The sequence below is a fragment of the Stigmatopora argus genome, chromosome 16 (genome assembly GCF_051989625.1).
Source record: "Stigmatopora argus isolate UIUO_Sarg chromosome 16, RoL_Sarg_1.0, whole genome shotgun sequence".
Lineage (NCBI taxonomy): Eukaryota > Metazoa > Chordata > Actinopteri > Syngnathiformes > Syngnathidae > Stigmatopora > Stigmatopora argus.
Window position 1 is genome coordinate 1,244,136 of NC_135402.1, and position 21,931 is coordinate 1,266,066.

The following is a 21,931-nucleotide window of genomic DNA, read 5'->3' on the forward strand; positions in this document are numbered from 1 at the left end:
TTTGTGCATCCGTTTTTTTGTGAGATCTAGTCAGACCGGCGGCCATTACGACACAAGCTCCCTTGACGGGAAATGGGTGGTCCTAAAACGCAGACGAGCCAAGGAGGGGAGACCTGACCCAGAAGATGGCACGTACGCAACTTGTTTTGAAGATAACACGACTCGAACGACAATAATGATATGATTTCATAGGATTAATACCGTCACAACATTGGTAAGTCATGACATGTTGTTCTTTAAACTGTGGAAACAAAATGGCGTGAAGGGGGGGGGGGGGGGGCGAGGGGGTCGATGGGGTGAGGTGATTTCAAAACGAACATTTGTGTAGCAATTTCTATGTTTTTACTCTTTGATTGTACTTTTAAGAAAAATATCAAGTAATTACGAGCTTATAACGGGCGTCAAAACTGTGTTAGGAGGCAAGTGATGCCTTAGTAATAATAATTGCGGTGGTGCAGAGGTTGGAACACGTCAAAATGGTCAAATTGAATGATTGATCGTCTTTGTTTTTGATAGTGCTCTATAACCACGATGTCGACGACAAGGATCCAGCTGTTGGTTCTAACATTTTTGGCTCCTGTTCTGTCCTCAGCAGGTATGTGCGGTTCAGGGGCGGATCTAGAAAAAAATATTTCTCGGATGGCGAGAGTGGGGGGGTTTATGGGGGGGTGCAGGAACTTTTGATTGGGCACAGGTTTACATAGCCAATCATTTTTCTGTTGCTTCAGTCTCGTAATGCAAAATGGTTGTGTTTTGCTTCTTACTGTCAAAACAACTGTTATTTCAGAAACTGGAAGCCATTTGATGGTAACGCCACAGTCTCCATATGTCCAGATTGGCACTAACTTCACAGCCACATGTGCGATCATAGACACAAACGAAGCCACGGTCGATGACCTCTACTGGAGTCTGTCCCAAGATACGATCCCTCCAAATCAGTACACAAAACTCAACGCCTCCGCACTCGCCGTCACCATCCCCATAAACGACAACAAAACGGAATGGCTGTTCTGCCGATGCAAGAGAAAGACTAACTATATTTCAATGAACAAAAACAAATTCATGCACGGGATCCTCTTGACAAAACTCTGTAAGTAACCTCTTAAAACATGTTATGAAATGTTATTATCAGATTCCAGAATGTGCTAAAATGTTTCAACTCATGCTTTTCATTTCAGACGCTCCAGAAAAACCTAAAAACGTGACCTGTATAGCCATTCAGGAGGGGATTTATCTATCCAAAAACTTGAAGTGCTCGTGGGAAAAGCCAAGACAGAACAACAAGCATAACCCAACCAATTATTCATTACATGTTAAAACCGTCCTGTGAGTACACTCCATTGCATTTGAATATAAAAACATTGAGGTTGTCTGCATTTTACACAAAACCTAGACACGAATTGTTCTTAGCTCCCGAACTGACTGGCAAACGCGATAGCATTCACAGATATTTCACACTTCAGTTAGGACCAATGTTCCCTCTAAGCTGTGCTACTCTCGTCTTCTCTGCGCAGCAGCAATCATATGGAGCGCAGTAAATAAAATCCAAACTTTTTTTTTTTACCCCTTTCCCCTTGATGGCGCCGTTTACGCGGCAGCCAGTGGCAGTAGCTCTGTCCACTCTTATGTTTTTCGTGTTTTACAGGATGTTTTACATGAAAAATTAGAGGGAACATTGACATGCACCTGCTTATGGCCGGTGTGATACTGGTGAGCCCATAGCGAGCAATGATGATGTCACTCACAACCTCAGGGAGGTTGTCTTTCTGCCCAGACCAACGAAAAATTAGAGGGAACATTGGTTAGGACACACCCCGATTTGACCTATCGTACGCATGACACAGTTTCAAATACCGGAAAGACATACTTCGGTGCCTCTTTAAGTAAATGTCTTTAACTTTGTGTTTGGGTTTTCAGCGCCAATCAGTTCTATAATAAGACGACGCAAACAAATAGCGCTACGGTGGAAATGGAGTCTTTCCCCGTTGCTCTGGATTTTGAAATCTATGTCGTGGCTCAGAATGAACTGGGCTCTGTAAAGTCTGAACTGCTAAGTGGAGAAGCCACCTGTTTCGGTAAGATCTGGAATAATAATGTTTGCCACAGCTCACCGGATTGTACGTGATTAGCGTTCCTTTCATTACAGCTAAAACAGACCCCCCTTCAAACGTTAAAGTCATTGCTGAAAGCACACTTCCCCGCTCCCTTCTCATAAGGTGGAATCACTCAATTCACAGTGCATATGTTAGATTAAGATACCAAATCAGGTACTCCCAAAATGGATCTCACGTTTGGAGTAAGGTGAGTGTTCGTTCTGCGACGGCGCCAAGATTGGTCACGGAAGGTCTACGGGGTTCAAGTTGATTTCTGTTTTTGATTTCATTTAGGAACCCGATGTTGAGACTGTCGAAGACATACGGTCCTTCAGACTCCAAAAACTACAACCCGACACCGTTTATATCACTCAAGTTCGTTGTAAAAATGTTCAGGAGTGCTCTCGCTATTGGAGCGCCTGGAGTGCCAATTTCACCCAGAAAACACCGGAATCCAGTGAGTATCAAGAACGCGATCTACCAGTCGATTGCTACGTTACTATTGGCAGATGGCATGACTTCAAGATTTGATCCAGTCTGCTGGTTAGCGACGTTGTGATAATACGCGGCAGGACGAAGCAATACTTTTATTTCGAACACTCGTAGTATCTGACTTTAATGAGCGTATCTTTGCTGGTAAACGATCTGTGACGGCTGCTCGTTAAGTGATACATTGATCTTGGACACTTCAGTTGTGTACTGCTTACATATTTATCAATAGTTCATTTCTTTAGCAGCTCGAGTGAGTACGCTGGTTTAGAACGTAGACTAACATTTAAAATGTTTGGGGAAAATTGTCCGATTATTTTAGAGAAAGTATATTAGTGTTAATCATTTTTTATGATTTCTTATAATTTTTTTCTCTTTTCAAATAGAACCGACAAGTAAACCCCGTTTGTGGAAGATTGTTACAGAAGGCGAACGCGCCAATGAGCGACAAGTGACGTTTATTTGTAAGGTACGTTTCGTGATTTTATGGTGGTCATGTCATATTGTTAGACGTAGCAATGGTGGAAAATGTACGCTTCAGATTTGCATTATTGGGTATTTAATGAAATCTATCAAATGCATAGTTGCAAGAAATGTGTTTAACCAAACTGCAATATTAAAAATCTTCCTAAAATGATGTCCAATCGTTTACTTGGCCATGACAGAATCCCGTGTCTTCAAATGGAAAGATAACTAGCTTCAAGCTAAAGCTCCAAACCCGAAACAACGATGGCAATACATCATGGGAAAGTATACTACTCACCAACGGGTCAAAGGCAGACGGCTTCTCCGGACATAATTTCACAGTCTTAAAAAGGATAATCCTCCCCGACGATACATGTGCGATAGTTGACGTCACGGCCATCAATTCCATGGGGGAGTCTCCAAAGGCGTCACTGCGAATCCCAGAAAAAGCACGTGGTAAGTAGTGGATTCATTTGACAGATTTCAGAATACCCATGGATGTTTGTTCTGGTCTTAGACTACTCCCGCCCCCCCAAATCAATCCGCAGTGGTCTCAAATCTCTTGACTGGCAAGAACGAGACTTATATCGCCGTCTGTCTTTCAGAGCTGGAGCCCGTGGAGGAGCTCAAGGCGGAGCCACGAGGCGGCCAACTTTTCGTCCAATGGACTCCCCCCAAAAATACGGCTGTTTCGGAATATGTGGTGGAGTGGATGGGCCCTGATGGCGTCAACTGGCAGAGGGAAAACAGAAGCACCCACCAAACTATGATGAAAGGTAACTTCCTTTTTCGATGTGCCGAGAGAAAATGTTTGATTTGACGTTTCCCAAACCCAGACCACTTCGAGAGGTTTTTTTGCTACAACATATCCGTGTACCCAATCTACTCGGGGTGGACTGGAAAACCAACGATGGTGCAAGTTTTTCTTGAGGAAGGGGGTACGTTTGAAATATCTTCAATGTTTCTTGAAGACTTTGGCAATTTGTACCGCATGAAGTTATAGTTTATTCATGGTGTATTTAATTTGTTTGTTTGTTTCTAGCTCCCTTGACCGGTCCTTCCGTTCAACTAAAAGATACATCTAGACGAAATGAAGCAGAACTCACGTGGAATGAAATTCCCCCTCACGAACGGCGAGGCTTCATCACAAACTACACCATTTTCTATTCAAGCGGGGTTGAAAAGGGTATTTAAATATATATTTTTCAGATCTTTACATTAAAATAAAGTACAGTTAATTTCAGAGTAAGTAACCACCGTCTATTGCCAGCAATGTTCCCTCTAAGCTGCGCGCGTGCGCAATTGCGCACTAGCGCACTACTCTCGTCTTCTCTGCTCACAGCAAATCATATGGAGCGCACAAAATAAAATTCCAATTTTTTTATTTTATTTTTTAGCTGTGAGGCCGACGCGCGAACCACTCATCCGCCGGGCCGTCCATTCATAGATATGAATCATTACATTTTATTATGACTAAATCATTTATGTGTAGTAGACATGCACCTGCTTATGGCAGGTGTGATACTGGTGTGTGCCCATAACGAGCAATGATGATGTTGCTCACAAACAAAAAAATTCGAGGGAACATTGGTTGCCAGCCATTTTGGAGCCTTCCTGACAGATTTGATTGACAGATAAGCCTCCCCAAATGTTTCCTGCACCATTATTTTGTCTACAAACATTTTTTCTTCTTCTTTTCAGCCATCACCGTGCCAGCTTCAGTCAACTCCTACGTGCTGGATTCCTTGACGGCCAACACCAAGTACGACACTTGGATTCAAATATCGACGAGGGTGGGCTCCTACAATGGCACAAGCCTCTCATTCTCCACCCAGAAATATGGTGAGTGGGACAACTTGCACCACAAACATTCCAAAATTCAGCTCTTAATTTGCACATAGTAAACATAGTTGACGTTTCTGGACGTTAATGGCGGCGAATTACTTCAGTTTGATCAGACAAGTGCAAATACAGTAAAATCTAACGGATAAGCTGTTCCTTTTTAGTGATTTCAATTTCATTTTTTTACATATATACTTCATTTTTGTCATAGAGCTGCAGTGACTCATTGATTTAGCGGTAGAATAGTCCTGACTAACACTTTGTGTTTTTTTCTACAGCGTCGGGGGAGATTGAGATGACTGTGGTCGGCGTTTGCGTCGGTTTCCTCTTCGTGTTTCTGCTAACCGTGGCTCTTTGCATCTACAAACGAGACATGTAAGTACGGAAGGATTGCTTACTGCTCAGATACATGCATCTATCTTATCAAGGAGTCCAAAAAAAATGGAAGAAATACTTGTATATGTGATCAGTATTCCGCATTCAGGCAATTGTTCGACTTAAAAGGACTTTGTTAAAGGACAAATGTCACATTCAATTTTTTTTTCAATTAAAGGGAGTTTCCTTAGTGACGCATCAGCGCTCTATGAAATATCTAATAAGAATTGAACTATAGATCTCTTCCTTTTGATGTCAAATCCAATTTTTTTTTTTCGGAGGATAGCCTGCCAATCAAAATGTTTTCTAGCTGGCTCTTTTATGACCGCACTTAATCGTAATCTTTCATGTCACACAGGATCAAGAGAAACTTGTGGCCTCGAATTCCCAACCCCAGAATGAGCACCATTGGAAACTGGTCACCTGATTATCATTTACAAGTAAGGACTGTCATTCAAATAATCATAGTAAATCATTTTAAAAAAAAAATGCTTGTATGTACCATTTTGCTATGCTCATCACATTTTATTTCGCCCTGGAGACGTAATTTCATCGAAAAACAATTTTTCCAACAATATCAACATTTCTAATAAATTGCCTTGTTTTAAATATTAACGTTAAAAGTACCAAAGGAAGATGCTAACCTCACAAAGCGCTAGTCCTTGCAAGAAACCCGGTTAGATGTCTGTTTTATGACGGTGTGCATTTAGGAATGCCTACTGGTGAACCTATCGGTGTTAAATTTTGAAATTGCTGTTCTTTCGCAGCCGGAGACGCCAAAGGAGAACTGCGTTTCCGGTATCAGCGTGCTCGACATGGAGGTCGGTGACGGCAAATCGGTTTCGGAGGAAGACAAAGGCAGCCTGGCCCTCAAGAAGGACAAATATCTGTCGGAAGAGCACAGCAGCGGCATCGGAGGCTCCTCCTGCATGTCGTCGCCCCGCCAGAGCGTCTCCGACAGCGACGAGGGGGCCGACGCCGCCGACACCACGGCCGGCACCGTCCAGTACTCCTCGGTGGTGGCCTCCAACGGCTACAAGGTCCAGACCCCGTGCGTGCAACCCCAGCAGCTGATTTTTGCGCGCTCAGAGTCCACGCAACCGCTCTTGGACTCCGAGGAGAACCCGGACGTTTTGGCGGCGGAGGGCGGCAAAGATCCGCGAGCGTGGAACCGAGACGGCGCCGGCTTCGCCGAGTCTAACGAGACGGAGGCGGAGCCTCGGGAGGATCCCGACGGTCTTTCGGGGGAAGGTCAAGGACGGGAAACGCTCGAGGACAGACAGCCTTTCTCCAGCTACGTGCCGCAGCTAGGCGGCTATCGGCCGCAGTGAGAACGCAAAAAAAGGGACTGTAAACTCAGTTTGATGATTTGCTTCTAAATACACGAAAACTTTCTGAAGATAAATGCTGAAAACGAGGCCGCGCCCAATCGTTTTTTTTTGCCAGGATTCGTTTTAGGCCAGTTTAAAGTCCGACTTTGTGTCGCTACTTTATAGGTCAGTTGGTTTTCCATGTTAGCAAGAACCTAGCCCACAATGCACTAAACAACATGGAGACCATTTTTAAGCTAGCGAAAAATGAGTAGATAAAAAACATTTCATTAAGAGCCGAACAAATGTCGACTTATTATCATTTACTTTCGCCCAATCCAACAATGGATGTATTTTTTTTACTTTGACATTAAGAGCCGAAAAAATGTCGAATTATCGTTTACTTTCGCCCAATCCCACAATGGATGTATTTTTTTTTACTTGTGAGTTTACAGTCTCTTTAACACACCCTGCTGGGGTCTCAAGTTAATGTGACGAATAACATGCTACATGTTAATGTTCGCATGTCCATTTCACGTCTTAGGTCATTTCAAAATGTAGCATTATCATACCTGTCAACCTCTGCTGATAACTGCCCTTATAAATGATTATGATTCCCCTTACAAACCCCCCAAAAAACCTTACAAACACCGTACGACTTGTACGGTGTTTGTAAGGTTTTTGGGGGGTTTGTAAGGGGAATCATAATCATTTATAAGGGCAGTTATCGGCAGAGGTTGACAGGTATGAATTATTGTGCTTAGGCAGAATACTGATGTGCACGTATCATATCTTGTTGAAAAATCATCCGTCTTAATCGTTCACAACAACTAAAAAGGATGAAAATGATCCCGGAATTCAAAAAGACGGAATTGTTTTAAAGAGGAACAGAAGAGTGTAACGTCACTACATCGCCGGCATCCCACGTTTTTGAGGAGAAACTTTCCAACAAAGGGCAGCTCGTGGACCGACTTGCTTTCTTTACCAACATAAATCGATGACTAAAACAATGACTTTGACAAACGGGTCCTTTTGGGGACAACTGGTTTTGTTCTATACACTATATTCCCCCATTAAATCTGCTCTTGTTAAGAAAATGCCTTTTGGAACACTTTTGAATGAACAAAATGTGACATGAAGGACAAGGAAATGTTTCTTGAATGTATAGATTTAAATTTGTAAAAAGTATACGCAGTCATTCAGGTTGGGGACTTTCACTACTCAATAAAGAAATCATATATTGTACCAAAAAATGCGAAATATATATATTTTTTTCCCTTTTTATTGTTTATTCTTTGGCTGGTGCAACTTAAAATATGGTCATTTTGTATTTAGGCAAAATGTTCTACCATTGAGTTTATTGTCAAAATATGCGTTTGTGTGGAATCTACCGTATTTTCTCACATATTAGCCGCCTTCGCGTATAAGCCACACCCTTAAAATTGCCTTAAAATCGTTGAATTTTGCAATTTTGAGATACTGTATGAATCGTTGCCTGTAGACAAATTAAAAAAGGAACTCACGTGAGCAGAACAAACAGGAAGTGTGTCCGTAGCGGTCTCGTTTTTCATCCTTTGGTAAGATGGCGGTGCCCTGAGTGAGAAAAGGCAGGTACAAGTTAGTTTAAATGTTTCTTGAATTTCATTCATAGACATCAAAACAAATTTTGCTAAGCGTTTTATCCGTTTATCATTTCTCTATTTTGAAATAAATGACCATATCGGCCGCATTGTCTTGCGTTATGGCGTTTCGCCTTCGTCACCTTGGCAGTTTCGTGCATGTCAAGCCTAATTTATGCGCATATAAGCCGTACTCTCGATTCAGGCATTTTTTTTTGGTACCCGGACAGTTCGTCGCCGGACACTTCGTCGCCAGACACTTCGTGGACCGGACATTTCGTCGACGGACAATTTTTGTTTTATTTATTGCCTTTTATTTTAAAGTCAAAGTTCCTTTAAAAAATCTGAAGTAAAAACTCTCATGATTATAATTTTGAGAGAGAGAGAGATTACCTGGTTGATCGCTTTCAACAAATTATTTATGCAACAAAACAATTGTTCGCGAGGTCGAGTTTAGGTTAACCCTAACCCCTAACCTTAACCACTATCCCCTAACCCTAATTCTATCCACTAACCTTACGAATTGTCCGTCGACGAAATGTCCGGTCATGTTTTTTTGTGACAAGTACGGCTTATATGCGAGAAAATATAAATAAAAAATATAAAAAATGACCAAACAGTAATTGTTTTTTTTTTAAATGTACGTTTTATTTTGGTAGTGCTGCAGGCGTGGTGGGCATGCATAATGTCGGCTGTTTCCCACAGTGAGCACGTAAACCTTTCGCAGAGGTATTCTCAGGACGGGAGGGTGGGTGTATGGGTTCATCGAGTTCATGTAGTAGATCGCACGCCTCCTCCCGTTTCATGTCGGCCGCTTCCCTGGCTGTCTCCCCCCCCTCTCTCCCTCCCTCCCTCCGCCTCCCTCCCTCTCCCTCTCCCTCTCCCTCTCTCCGTCTCCCTCAATGAGCTTGCTGCAATTCATTTAGGCACCGAGAAAAAAAGGTAAACGTCCGCCTTCCTCCCGTCGCCGAATCGTCGCGCTTGACCTTTATTTTGGGGGACGCGGCGGCGCCCATCGGCCGATGCCTGCCACCGGCTGCCATCTTCGGGTCATCGGAGGCCCGCGGCCCGGCGGTCTCCCGGCTCCTCGGCAGATGTCGGAATAAAGGCGCTCGCCGCCGCTCGGGGATGGGGGAACGTCGCTTTGGCCCCGGGGCCGCGTAGACCTGGAAAGCCAAGCATGCTGGCCGACGGATGTTGCAGGGGAATGGAGCGAGGCGTCAGGGGGAAAATCGCGTCCGAGCCTTTGCAGAGAGCGCCGTATCCTCAGCAGTACGCGCAGCCGCAGCCGCAGTCGCAGTCGCAGCAGGGCAGCGACATCCAGGAGCTGGCCTCCAAGCGCGTCGACATCCAGAAGAAACGCTTCTACCTGGACGTGAAGCAGAGCGTGCGGGGACGCTTCCTGAAAATCGCCGAGGTGTGGATCGGCCGAGGGCGCCACGACAACATCCGCAAGAGCAAGCTGACCCTGTCCATGTCCATGGCGCCGGCGCTACGCTACTGCTTGGGGGACTTTATCGACTACTACGCCCGGATCGGGCTGAGGGGAGGCCCGGGGGCGCCGGCGCCGCAGCCGGACGAGCCGGGCGCCAACGGCGAGGAGCGGCGGGGCCGCAGGAGGGCGCCGGAGCCGGCGCCGCCGGCGTCGGCGTCATCCCCCACCGGCTCGGCGGCGTCGGACGAGCACGCGCACCGCGTCCTCAAGAGCGAATTCCTGGAGAGGGACAACAGGAAGTACTTTCTGGACCTGAAGGAGAACCAGCGGGGGAGGTTTCTGCGCATCCGCCAGACGGTCAGCAAAGGCCACGGGACCATGGGCTACTACGGTCAGGGGATCGAGCAGACCATCGTGCTGCCGGCGCAGGGGCTCATCGAGTTCCGAGACGCCCTCTCGCAGCTCATCGAAGACTACGGCGAGGGTCACGGCGACGGCGAGGAGCGCGGCCAGGGACGAGCCCCGTCCGGGACCCTCCGCGGCGGCGGCGGCGTTGGCGTTGGCGACGACGGCCCCGAGCTCCCCGAGGCCGCGTCCTTCCGCGTGGACAACAAGAGGTTCTACTTCGACGTGGGCTCCAACCGCTACGGCGTCTTTTTAAAGATCAGCGAGGTGCGCCAGCCCTACCGGAACACCATCACCGTCCCTTTAAAAGCATGGGCACGCTTCGGGGAGAATTTCCTCCGCTACGAGGACGAGATGCGGCGAATTTTCAACTGTCACAAAGAGCAGAACGCGGACGCCCGGCAGGACAGCGACGAGCAGGAGGACTGAACGAGGACGGGCGACCTTGCGGCGAGGACGACGGAGGAGGATCCCGTTTACGTGAATGGGATCCGAACCCGAGCCTATTGAGACGGAGTCTTAAAAGCGGTAAATGTGGAGAATTGCAAAGCTTATCCAAATACCCTTAATGAGAAAAAAATGGAATGCGCCTGTCAATAATGAATAAGTAAGAATATATGAACGGTGATACTGCAGAAGAATCGAAATGAAACATTGTCTATGTGTATGTAAATCTACTAGATACATATGACCCTTGTGAGGATAAGCAGCTTGGATCGTGAATGAATTACAGTGAGGTGGGTCTAAATATCGATTAATTGCTACATCTCACTACTTGCCCATCCAATTCGGTTATTTAATCTGAAATTCAGGGTCACTTTGGATTCCTGGAACGCAAGCTATGACCAAAATTAAGCTATTTTTCCAAATTCAAATTCAAAATGAAGACCGCTAATAAAGTTTTTTTTGTTTTTAAATTTTAAAAAAGTCAACAGATCACAAGGCCAATCATATAAAAAAAGTATTGATTGTTAGTCGTGACCTAAAGAATTAAAATCCAATGAAATCATGAGTTTCTTAAACCCCAGACGTTATATATAAAATATATATAAATGTGTGTGTGTGTGTGTGTGTGTAGGAAAGTTATTGTTTAGAAGTGCGCTACTGAATAAAATATGGCCTTTCCAGACGTTCTAAGAAGAAGTGAGGTAGTACAAATGTATTTTTTTTTGGTGGGCGGGGTGTAAAAATGGACCCGCCTACCTAAAAATATGTAGCAATTTTCACGCTAACTTCTTACCTCGCCAGCTCGAGGCTGGGCAATCCTCTAACCCCGGTCCTGGAGAGCCCCAATCCAGTCTCCCTACACCAACACACCTGAATCAAATCATCCGGATCAATTTCAAGCTTCTGGACCGGATAGGGGCTCTCCAGGACCGGACTTGGCCATCCCTGCTCCGGCCTAAACCTTAGGCCTAACTCTAGCTTCCTCATCTGTCGGGGTACCCCGACAGAACCCCTCTCTTACTAGCTAGTGCAATACGTTAGTTAGCATTTATCACTTTAAGCTATATTGCTCGCCCCTTCAAATGTAAACAATTGAACCAATTCCAAAGGCGGAGTTTGTAAAGACTTGGTGAAAAATGCCGTTTTTAGCTCATTTACATGGCATATATGTGGAAAAATATTTAAAAATGATCATTGGTTGTTATTTGACCCCCTTTGTTAGGTTAATTCAGTAAATGTTTGGGGGTTTGCCAATTTATTTATTGTAAATAACAGCCAAAGCAGCTGGTTTTGTATCAGCTAAAGCTACAAGCTGCTATGAAATGGCTGGAAATGATCTGTTGTCTGCGCTGTGTTTTTTTGTTGTTGTATTTTTTTAAAATTGATACAGCGCCGCTTTTTGAGGATGCTCTCAACTTTAATCAGATGGACAACGTAGTGTGCCTGAAGAATAGTTTTCCATCGGAGATTCATTCCTTGAAATTTCCACTTAGCATGAACATTTTTGGTATAAATATTATAGGTCTTATATTTCTATTCTGTCCCTAAGTTGCAATGAAAAAAAAAACAACTACCGTATTTTCTCGCATATAAGCTGTTTACAAAAATGATGACTGAATCAAGACGTGCTATACCCTTTTTCACCAGTAGATATCGGCAAAGTAACATTTACTATTTGTTGGTTATTTTCTGTTTTGCAGTAAGAAAACAACCATTACTGGATGAATTAATTCCTTATGATATTGACCCAAATAATGCGCTTTTGTTTCATACAGTTTTTCAGAAATAGTACGTGTGATGATTTTTTCTTAAGATTAACACATTTGTACTGCCTATTAATATACAGCATGAATATGGAGAGAATCAGAGGGCGGCTTATACGCGAGAAATTGTAAAACTCAACGATTTTAAGGCAATTTTAAGGGTGCGGCTTATATGCGAGTAAATACGGTGCATCAAATTGGAAGCGGAACGATTGTTTCTGGTTTCTTTGGAGGAATTCCACACTGCTGAAATTATAGACAATCCTAAAATTCAGTCGTAACTGGTATTAGTGAACGCATTACGCTTTACAATCATTTCATTTAATTGCTTTAATACGCGATTGATGTTTTTCCTTGTGGGCAGGTTGACCAAACAGGTCTCACGAAGCCTCTTTGCGGTTTTTGTCGTCGGCGGAAGACCAAAACGAGCAAAAACAACGCATTTGTGTGTACGTCTATATGTTTTAGAGTGGCACCTTTAAAATAAGTATATGGGCGATGTTTGAAAACGCATAGAAAAAGAAAATATTCCAAATTACGAGAAGACGAGACATTTTAAGTTGAGTATTTTTCCGTTCATTTGAGGCTAACTCAGCAACCGATCTCCAAATCAACGCTGCCTTTAAAACTATTCCGAATCTGCGAACGACAACAAGACTCGATCTGCCACGCCCTCCCGAGACGTTTTAACGCTTCACCACATTTACTGTAAAATGAACATCCTCGTTTTCTACGAACGAGCACTTGAATGTTTAAAAACGGAATTCAATCCAACAGAAAAAACTTGAAACCGTTGCAAAATCCATCAATACGCGGTGCTAATATTTCCACCCGTTTCTGATCCCCATATTAATTTGCCCCACGGTGGATAGCTCAGGTCAATAGCGTGGAAATGAAGAAGAAAAAGAACAGAAACGAGAGTTAAAAAATAATTTAAAAATAGAAATATTAAAAAAAAAAAGGAATGAATTGAGTAACCTTAGCGTAAAAACCGAAAGCATCGAAAGGGCTCAAATTCCTGCTACCACGGGCTTTCATACCTTCCATGTTTTGGGATTTCTCCGACTATTTTCAGCCAATCGAGAACTGATAAGTTACCGTAAAACCTGTATTTAAGTCTGTGTCTTTTGTGTTTTTCTTCCTGGAAATCTTAAGTGCTGCTTTTATTTAGAACTTGAATCGCAGTCGTTGCTGTACATTAAGCACTTGGTATATAACGTACTGTATACGTATGAGCTGCTTGAAAAAGAGGAGGGGGTAATTCTGACTCGCTACTTGATGCCAATATGTAAACAATTGTAATAATCCCCGCCCATTGTAGACTTTTAATGTACAGTTTTGAGGGCGGAGTGGCATCTTGACCGCAATGAAGTTAAATATTTGTCAAAACGAGAAGTCTAAAAATAGGAAGTGGTTGAATCGACTTTAGTTTTTTAACATGTTTAATCTTTAACCCAGTGTTGAGAGGGAGGTGGCGATTGGTGGGGCGATAATTATTTATATTCAGACATGAGTCGGTATAATACGTCGCTGACCAAAGTTTGTACTAGAGGAAAATATATTGTATATTGGGGCAAAATGATGCATGGATTTATTGTTATTGCTAATTAACATGTAGAAAGTCAGATCAGAATGCAATATACTATACGAGTTTTGCGCGACATATGCCGTATTGGTCCGAGTATAAGACGGTGGGTTTTTTTTCCATTGAAAATGGGGGTCGTCTTACATTCGGGGTGAAGACATTATACCCATATCACAACGCTAGATGGAGCCAGATATCTTTAAAGCAAATGCAGAACACTGTGATGGTTAATGCAGTTATTGCAATTTTGTTGTTTTATCACGGTAGATTTTGAAATGTAAATTAACAAAAGCAAAAGCCATTCATTTACAAATGTAATTGCACTTTACATATTTAAATGTTCAGATTTTAATATAGGAGTTTTGGGATGATTTGAAAGAGGCAAAATAACATTTGTTGCAGATGTAGTTTCATTATTTTCTGTATAAAAACTGAATTTGGTGTTCAAAAACACCTGTTTCAAACTTGAGTCTCAGAAAAGAGGAGGTGGTTTAATCATCGGGGTCGTCTTACATTCGGGCCAATACGGAAATGTGTTTTTACAAATATCCGTACATCATGACTACACAAAAAATAATGAAGCGCATCATTTTTGTTGACAAATATGTCTGGACAGAAAAAAATGGACGGATTTTGGTTTAAAATCAACTTTTAAAAGACGCACAGTCCGGGTCAGACTGTCGTTCTTTTTTTTACTTGACGTTTTTGCCGTGTAGTTGAGTGCTGATATGAAATAATGTGATATTGGTGGAAGAACAAAAATGATTAAGGTCAGTATAGACTTTTACTTTACTTTCATTGGTTCGTCCATTACGTGTAAGCACACTTGAGTTTGTGCTAATGTTGTCTTTTCGTGGGAAGAGAATTGTTTATTTTGAATACAAAGTCAAAGTTTAGAAAGAGTAGCTTTAAGCACAAATACCAGAAAATTATTATTTATTAAATCCACGAATGGATTAGTAATCATTATTTTACAGACTGCGGGATTCGGAAAGAGCTTCGGCCAATAATTCAAATGAAAGATTTTGTTGAGATTGGAGCACAAAGTTCATGAAAATTGCTTCAGAATCGTTTGTTTGAATTCAAAATATGCTCTTAAAAAAGCTCTTTAAAGAAAATTTGCACTTTTTTGGTCATACTGCTTTGTAATCATTTGGGGGCGAGACAGGGTGAGTTATTTGATTTATGACCATAAAAAAGATAACATTAAAAAAATACAGATGAACATTAAGAACGGTGTTGTACACCATAATCGATGTAATCTTTTGCACTGCGCGTGTTGATTTAGGCTAAATATTAATAACAAATTGGTTGAATTTAGTGTGTCTAAAACACTTTTTTAGCTTAACATTTACCCCCAAAATTCAGAAAGCCTGCCCTACCTTATTAGAAGACAAAATAATATACATAAATTGCATATAAATGTGTTTTTGATGACCTTGTTAAACATATGGGTTGATCGTCTATACCACATGTGTCAAAGTGGCGGCCTGGGGGCCAAATCTGGCCCGCGGCATCATTTTGTGCGGCCCGAGAAAGTAAATCATGAGTGCCGACTTTCTGTTTCTTATTAAAAAATGCTTACAACACATATACAATATTCCATAATAATTCTAACAAAATTCAAATGAAGATTATAGATGTATAGGGAATATTTCCTGTGTTTGCTCATGTTAAATCAATAATTGCAGACGATTTGTACAAATTTGAATGTCCAAAAATGATCTATCGATCAGCACGATTAAAAAAGCTGTCAATTTATTAATCAATTAATTTTGGCAGCCTAGTTGGAAGACATGAAATAGAAACTACAACGTGGCCCGCAACAAAAAAATGAGTTTGACATCCCTGGTCTATACTTTTGTTCTTGTTGTGTTTACACTAAAAATGGTACAAAAATGAAATGGAACATGATTGTGACAGCACAACAAATAAGATTACAGAAGCTAATTTATGGGAATGATAAAAAATTTGGTGTACCCGCGAAAGAATGAATTAATTTTCCGTCATTGTAACGGTTACTTTTTGGACATTGACGGAAAAAAAACAAATGTTAGAGTAAAATCTGGGCTTTTAACAAAAAATATTTCCAACCCGGATGCCTTAAAGTACCTTTACAACGCGACTATAAATTCTACCCATTTTCGGCGCGTGTCGTTTTCAGTTGGGAACGTTGAAAGTGCTTTTCATAGTGTTCTAATATTTATTATTATTATTATAATATTGACCATCAAAAAGTGCAAACAAGGTACAGAGATGGTTGACAAAGTGTCGATGTATTCGTGGTTGTCATGTGAATGTTTACATGCAGAAGAAGTGATTGTTTGCTGTTTAGTTTTGGAAAGTGGAACTAGAAATTTGGCTTTTGTTTGAATATGAAGTGACATGAAAAAAAAATAATGCTAAGAAGTGTACATTTTAGGTCAATGTTCCGTATATTGCCGTGTCCTGTAGTCCTTTTGATGATGACTTTAAAAAAAATAACAATCCAACATGTTTTGTACTGTACTAGTTCATCCTCTCGATGTAAAGTATTTTATCAATAATCATTACTTGCCTTGTAATATTTGAAATGAAGATATGTTTAGAAATGGTAAGCAAGACAGCAACGTTTTAGAGTATGCATGCCGTGGGTTGGGTCCTAGTTTAAAAAGAAAAATGGACACTTTAGGGGGGGTAATGGTGCTATGTTATATTATAAAGGTGCTGAGCAAAATGCATGTTAAAAGGCTTTATCAGACAAGAAGAATAGTTAAATTGATGCATTACCGCTATTTTCAAAATCTGCAATTTTTTTAAATTTGAAAAGGTTAAAATAAATTAAAAAGAAAGTCTACTTATAGTTACATAGCCCAAGAGAGACAATCTTATAACATATTTAAATGCTCACTATTAATTTTATGTTCGTATGTTGAAATGGTTTCATGGGAGATGAAGCATTAATTTGTCCTAATGTTATTTCAGTTGGGAAAACAATGTATACCAGAAACAAATGTTGGGGGAAAAATGTGTATTATTTTTTTGGGCGTGAATTTTTATTTGTTTTTTGATTGGGGAAGTTGATGATTAAATGTTTTCCAAAATTATCAAGAGTGGGATGGAGTCCGTTTCATATTTTAACACACATCAATTATTTTACAATGTTTGAATCCTCGATGTTAAACGTTTTTGGTAAAACACATGCTAATAGAAAGAAATAATAATCTCGATGAATATATTTTTAAAAACAAACACATTGACGAGGCCTAGCGTTGTACGATAAATCGATTTGAATCTTACTTAGTTCAGTCATAATTCACAATCAATATAAAAATGTCCTATTCATTTTCCTCCCAATTAATACATTCCATAATAACACAGAAAATGCAAATATGACTGTAGAAATATGTACTCGCTTACCTGTGTTTCGCAGCCTTCACCACATGTGTGGTCAAATGATGAAAAAGCGATGTCCAACCATTATTTACGAATCAATCCAGTGCAATGAAGCTCAAAAATTCTTTACGGTGTACAAATCACCTAAAATATTGCATCCGCCTGAAAGTTGAGAGGGAAAACATTAGAATAAAAACGATAATGAATGAATACATGGTCCGCACCTTGCACTGATTACAAACAAATCAACGGAACTCACAAATGAAGAAATTGGCCTGAGCGTTCTCATAGTTCGTGATGAAAATATGTATTTTTTCTTGTTTGTTTCCGCTCAACGCTCGTTAACGATCGTGAAGTTTGAAAATGTCTCGAAATTAAAGTACGCAAAGTATGAATAAAGTAGAAATTACTTACGACAATACGGCAATAACGTGGCTGCCACGGGACGGCAGGAGTGTTTTCGGCGAAAAAGAAATGAGAGAAGAAGAAAAAACCAACGAAGAAGAAACGAGATTAGAATACATAGACGGAAATAGTAGAAGGAGTACACAACTAGTACAACACGTTTGTTTACAACAACTAGTACAACGCATTTGTTTACCACAACTAGTACAACGCATTTGTCTATGTGTTAAGAAGCAAATAGGATTTCTACTTTTTGACACGTTTACGTTTGCACAGTTACTATTTTGTGACAGACGACAACGATTTTTGCTGCACATTGGTAAGTTTTTCCTCATCAAATAGCAATCGTGAAAATGATTAATGCATTGTTTTTGTACAGAATTTTGATTGATTTGTTGTGTTTTGGTACTGGTCTTGCTTGGACAAAAAACGGCATAGGCTGAATTTTATAACGGGATTTGGAAAGTTTTGGGGGGAGTATGATATAAAAGGGTAATATGATGTGTTTTAGTCTGTGTGTGAGGAAAAACAACAATAAAATATGTTGTTCTTTCTTATCTAGGACATTCAATGGCCAGTATCGGTCAACTAGGGCATTGGTTTAAGTCAGGAAGTCAATAAGGAAGCTGGGTTTTAGAATTCTCACGTGATTTGGCTGTTTCCTTTGTTGGTTTTATTGATCACGATGGCTGGCCTCATGTTGGAAATCGTATTTTTTTAAAGCAGACAGGAGATAAATCATATCGATTATAGGTGGCATTGCTTCTCATTCTTGTCTAAAATGATTTCAGTGAACTCAATTGGATTTATGTATGCATATTATAGCTTCCAGATCACCTCCAGATTCATTGTCATAAAATCTTTAAATACCGGGAGAAAAATTACAATACTCCAAAATCTTGCGCCACACCCTTATTGGCAAAATAAAAATAAAAAATGGCACTGATTCTTGGGTGTCTTTAAAAATTCAGTCTTTGTCAGAAGACTGCTGACTTGACAGATTTTCACAGAACAGTCATGAAGCACTTTAAAAAAAAAAAAATTCACATAATGATGTATAAAATCTTATTCATAGGATATAGGGCTTAGCGATGTTGGAAAACAACTGACGTGGGAATTTTTTGGGGGGGTGTCTGCAATTTATATTGCATTATATTTGACCAGATTACTTGAATATCCTTAAATGACCCAGCAAGACCACTTTATAATACCGGTAGATCATTTGTATGCGCTGGAGCCGGCCGGGAGTCATTTGTTGACTTTATGATACCTTTGTCCGTGTCAGGTGATGGAAATTCCAAGTCGCTAGAGCAGCTGGACGACGGGCATCATGGAGAACGACTACCGGCCTTTGCTGAGCTCAGAGCAAGCTGGAGATAGCTTCTCGCACCGAGGTTCCACAGACTCGCTGGATTCCAGAGCTAAAAGGTGCGGCTTCACTCCAAAAAAACCCCCCACAAAAACACATCCACATGGTCCTTTTCCTCACCTCCCTGAAAAATGAATTAATTCAAAACAAATATTTGACAAATGACACTTTTGATCCCTTTCAATTTCTCGTCCTTGATATCAGAAGCTAACCACCAACTATACCACCTCATTCGTTCATGTGAAAAAGCTCTGCTAGTTTTCAAAATCCGCGTTTCATGTGAAATTATCGCGTCACTTGGATAAAGAATTTTCAATACAGATGTCTGATGAGACTATTATATCTATTTCATTTGCGATGCTATGTTTATCAAAGCTGAAAGGTAAGCAGTGCTCTCGGACGCGCGTCATTGGTTTCCTCCTGATAAGCCGCAGGATTTTGACGATTTGTTGATTAAGTGTAAGGTCATCAACGAAAAACACAAGTTGCCATGACGACCGTTCCGACGAGATTAGGCCAAATGTTTATTCGGGCTTGTCTTCTGTGAAATTGAGTCTGAATTTGGTTTGTTTCTTTAAAATATACACATACAGACACTGAAGTAAATCCAAAGTTAGCTGGAAAAATGTAGCCAGCGCTAAAGCTACGCACTTTTAAAGTCAATAAATAAGGTCGGGCTAAGAATCGACCATAGAAAACTCGACTGAAATTTCTTCTGGTGTTTGCTTTCTACCAGCTGGCCTTCCAGGAACTGATTTGACACGGGATTGCTAATGCGTTTGCGCCACGTCATCTTTTAATCCAGTTAGGTATTTCCCAGTGACGTTCTAAACATCTCCCACTCAGTCACATCTGCGTGTCAATACCATGTGACCATTTGAAAGAAAATGATCATTAGCGGCGGTTGTCGTGTTGAGTTTTCTTGAAATTGTCATCTTTAAAACAGCATCTTGACTCAAGGTCAGCCTAAAACAAACGACAAAAAAACAGAGATTAGATCAAGTCCATTCTTATATGTTAAGCATTGTAAAATTGACGATGTATCATGTGCCTAAATCAAAGGAACAAACAAAGAAAACTGAAGTATCATTGATTTGTTTGTTGTTGTACTTCCAGACCTTTCTACGTCGAGCCCAGAAACATCGTAGATGACGAACCGCAAGAGCGCGTGTCGGCCGAGGCGGCCATTCTCAACAGCAGGGTGCATTACTATAGCAAATTAACTGGATCTTCTGATAGGCTCCTGGTAGGTGTCGCCGGCGTGCGTTTACAACCCAAAAAAACAGGCCAATTTCGGAAAAATCTTTGGAGAAAATATCATTTAAAGCACGTTTGTCATACGAGAGGCCACATTGTCTTTCAAAAAGGTGCTCGACTTCATTATCATCCTCTTATAAAAACAGTTCTAGCTCTACTTACGAAATTTTCAGGTTACAAAAGCTTCCGAAAACAAGATCCAAGTTACAAAATCCCCCCAAAAGCCAACACATTTCCGCTTCCCCGTTATTTTATTTTGAAATTCCCGCGGCTCCATTGATTCTCACTTTGCAATCTTGCTACCCTCTACTGGACTCTCATTGGCTGTCTCACAACAACCACTATCTATGCTTCAAGCGTCTCTTATTTAGGAAACTATTCGGGAAGCACAAGAAAATGAGATTATATTGCGCTTTATTTTTGTACAGGTCAGAAAAGGGTCACAAAACTGAAAAGACAAGAAAAAAAAACCGAATCAAACTCCCTTTTATGCTAGTTGAATAGTTCTCTTAGAGGGGCGAGGTCATTTTGAAAGGTTTTATCAAATAAGTGTTAATTGAAATTGATCCTTCTGCACATTGTTTAGAGTCCACCCAACCATGTCATCCCCCGAACGGAAGAGATCTACATCTACAGCCCCCTTGGGACGGCTTTTAAGATGTCGGGAAAAGACCAGGCGTCGAAAAACCCCAGCATTATTACCATGTAAGCCCCCTTCAATGTCTCCCACGAATCCGTTTCTTGCCCGGCACATTGCGTGTTTAACCTGGGACCGCCATCTTGCAGATTTGCAATATGGAATACCATGATGGGCACCTCCATTCTCAGCATACCTTGGGGGATAAAACAGGTGATGAGTTTGACACATTTTCGGATTCAAACGCGGTCAATCTCGTGAAATATGATGGATTTTTGTTTGTTTTGTTTTTCCTTTTTAGGCTGGATTCACTCTGGGGATCGTCATCCTCATCTTCACCGGCTTACTGATGCTCTATTGTTGTTACATTGTCCTTAAATCGCCAAAGGGGATAAGTAAGTCTCCGAATCCAGTGTGGAGACGTCCAAATATTTGACGCAACTTTTGATTTTTGGGGATTTTTTTGCAGCCTACGTGGACACGTCAGACTGGGAATTTCCTGATGTTTGTCGCTACTACTTTGGCAAGTTTGGCCAGTGGTCCAGCTTGGTTTTCTCCATGGTGTCTCTCATTGGAGCAATGGTGGTGTATTGGGTGCTCATGTCCAATTTCCTCTTCAACACGGGGCAGTTTATCTACAGTAAGATACATTAAAGTCCTCATTGTTTTGAATCATCTAGAATACATGTGTCAAAGGGGCGGCCCGGGGGCCTAATCTGGCCCGCCGCATCATTTTGTGTGGCCCGGGAAAGTCAATCATGAGTGCCGACTTTCTGTTTTAGGATCAAATTCAAATGAAGAGTATAGATGTATATTAAATTTCCTAATTTCCCCCCTTTTAAATCAATATTTGTAATTTATTAATAAAAAAAATCTGTGTTTTTAGTTCAAAAATCATTTTGTAAAATCTAAAAAATATATATAAAAAAAGCTAAAATACAATTGTTTTAGATCTATAAAAAACTGAATATTCAGGGCTTTTAATCCAGTTCTTTTAATCCATTTATAAAAATAAAAAAATCTTAATATTATATCTAAAATGGTCCGGCTCACGTGAAAT

The 21,931-nt window shown here is 41.1% G+C and overlaps 3 protein-coding genes and 2 long non-coding RNA genes across 6 annotated transcripts in view; 3 read left to right on the forward strand and 2 right to left on the reverse strand.

Moving 5' to 3' along the window:
- il6st (interleukin 6 cytokine family signal transduce) lies at positions 1–7,854 on the forward strand. Its single transcript, XM_077622015.1, has 17 exons — positions 1–214; positions 517–595; positions 788–1,090; positions 1,179–1,326; positions 1,918–2,075; positions 2,147–2,301; positions 2,388–2,550; positions 2,969–3,051; positions 3,248–3,503; positions 3,653–3,823; positions 3,884–3,985; positions 4,090–4,233; positions 4,749–4,889; positions 5,168–5,264; positions 5,623–5,704; positions 6,032–7,131; positions 7,319–7,854. Exons 2-16 carry the CDS (start codon positions 532–534, stop codon positions 6,593–6,595), a joined length of 2,631 nt encoding a protein of 876 aa, XP_077478141.1. The 5' UTR covers positions 1–214; positions 517–531; the 3' UTR covers positions 6,596–7,131; positions 7,319–7,854.
- Positions 7,502–17,658, reverse strand: LOC144090514 (uncharacterized). Of its 2 annotated transcripts, none has more exons than XR_013305421.1 (3): positions 17,618–17,658; positions 17,228–17,365; positions 7,502–8,167 (listed from the first exon to the last, which is right to left on the reverse strand). It is a non-coding gene; the product is annotated as an uncharacterized LOC144090514 (long non-coding RNA). The 2 variants fall into 2 exon arrangements; XR_013305422.1 differs by lacking the exon at positions 17,618–17,658 and adding an exon at positions 17,463–17,606.
- Positions 9,084–11,328, forward strand: purg (purine-rich element binding protein G). Its single transcript, XM_077623476.1, has one exon. It carries the CDS (start codon positions 9,374–9,376, stop codon positions 10,460–10,462), a length of 1,089 nt encoding a protein of 362 aa, XP_077479602.1. The 5' UTR covers positions 9,084–9,373; the 3' UTR covers positions 10,463–11,328.
- Positions 17,580–21,931, forward strand: part of slc38a9 (solute carrier family 38 member 9) — a 9,588-nt gene continuing 5,236 nt past the window's right edge. Inside the window, exons 1-7 of the mRNA XM_077622019.1 lie at positions 17,580–17,927; positions 18,894–19,036; positions 20,094–20,223; positions 20,821–20,939; positions 21,021–21,084; positions 21,173–21,266; positions 21,341–21,511. Of these exons, the coding sequence (XP_077478145.1) occupies positions 18,939–19,036; positions 20,094–20,223; positions 20,821–20,939; positions 21,021–21,084; positions 21,173–21,266; positions 21,341–21,511 (676 nt within the window). The 5' untranslated portion in view covers positions 17,580–17,927; positions 18,894–18,938. The remainder of the gene's footprint in view (positions 17,928–18,893; positions 19,037–20,093; positions 20,224–20,820; positions 20,940–21,020; positions 21,085–21,172; positions 21,267–21,340; positions 21,512–21,931) is intronic.
- LOC144090513 (uncharacterized) overlaps positions 19,752–21,931 on the reverse strand; it is a 23,729-nt gene continuing 21,549 nt past the window's right edge. Inside the window, exons 8-9 of the long non-coding RNA XR_013305420.1 lie at positions 20,937–21,067; positions 19,752–19,943 (exon numbers count right to left, since the gene is read on the reverse strand). This is a non-coding gene — a long non-coding RNA (uncharacterized LOC144090513). The remainder of the gene's footprint in view (positions 19,944–20,936; positions 21,068–21,931) is intronic.

Coding starts and splice junctions, on each gene's coding strand:
- il6st (XM_077622015.1), top strand. CDS start 532: ATGTCGACGACAAGGATCCAGCTGTTGGTTCTAACATTTTTGGCTCCT. Junction 3,986..4,089: donor AGTTTTTCTTGAGGAAGGGG/GTACGTTTGAAA, acceptor GTTTGTTTCTAG/CTCCCTTGACCGGTCCTTCC. Junction 5,265..5,622: donor TGCATCTACAAACGAGACAT/GTAAGTACGGAA, acceptor CATGTCACACAG/GATCAAGAGAAACTTGTGGC.
- purg (XM_077623476.1), top strand. CDS start 9,374: ATGCTGGCCGACGGATGTTGCAGGGGAATGGAGCGAGGCGTCAGGGGG.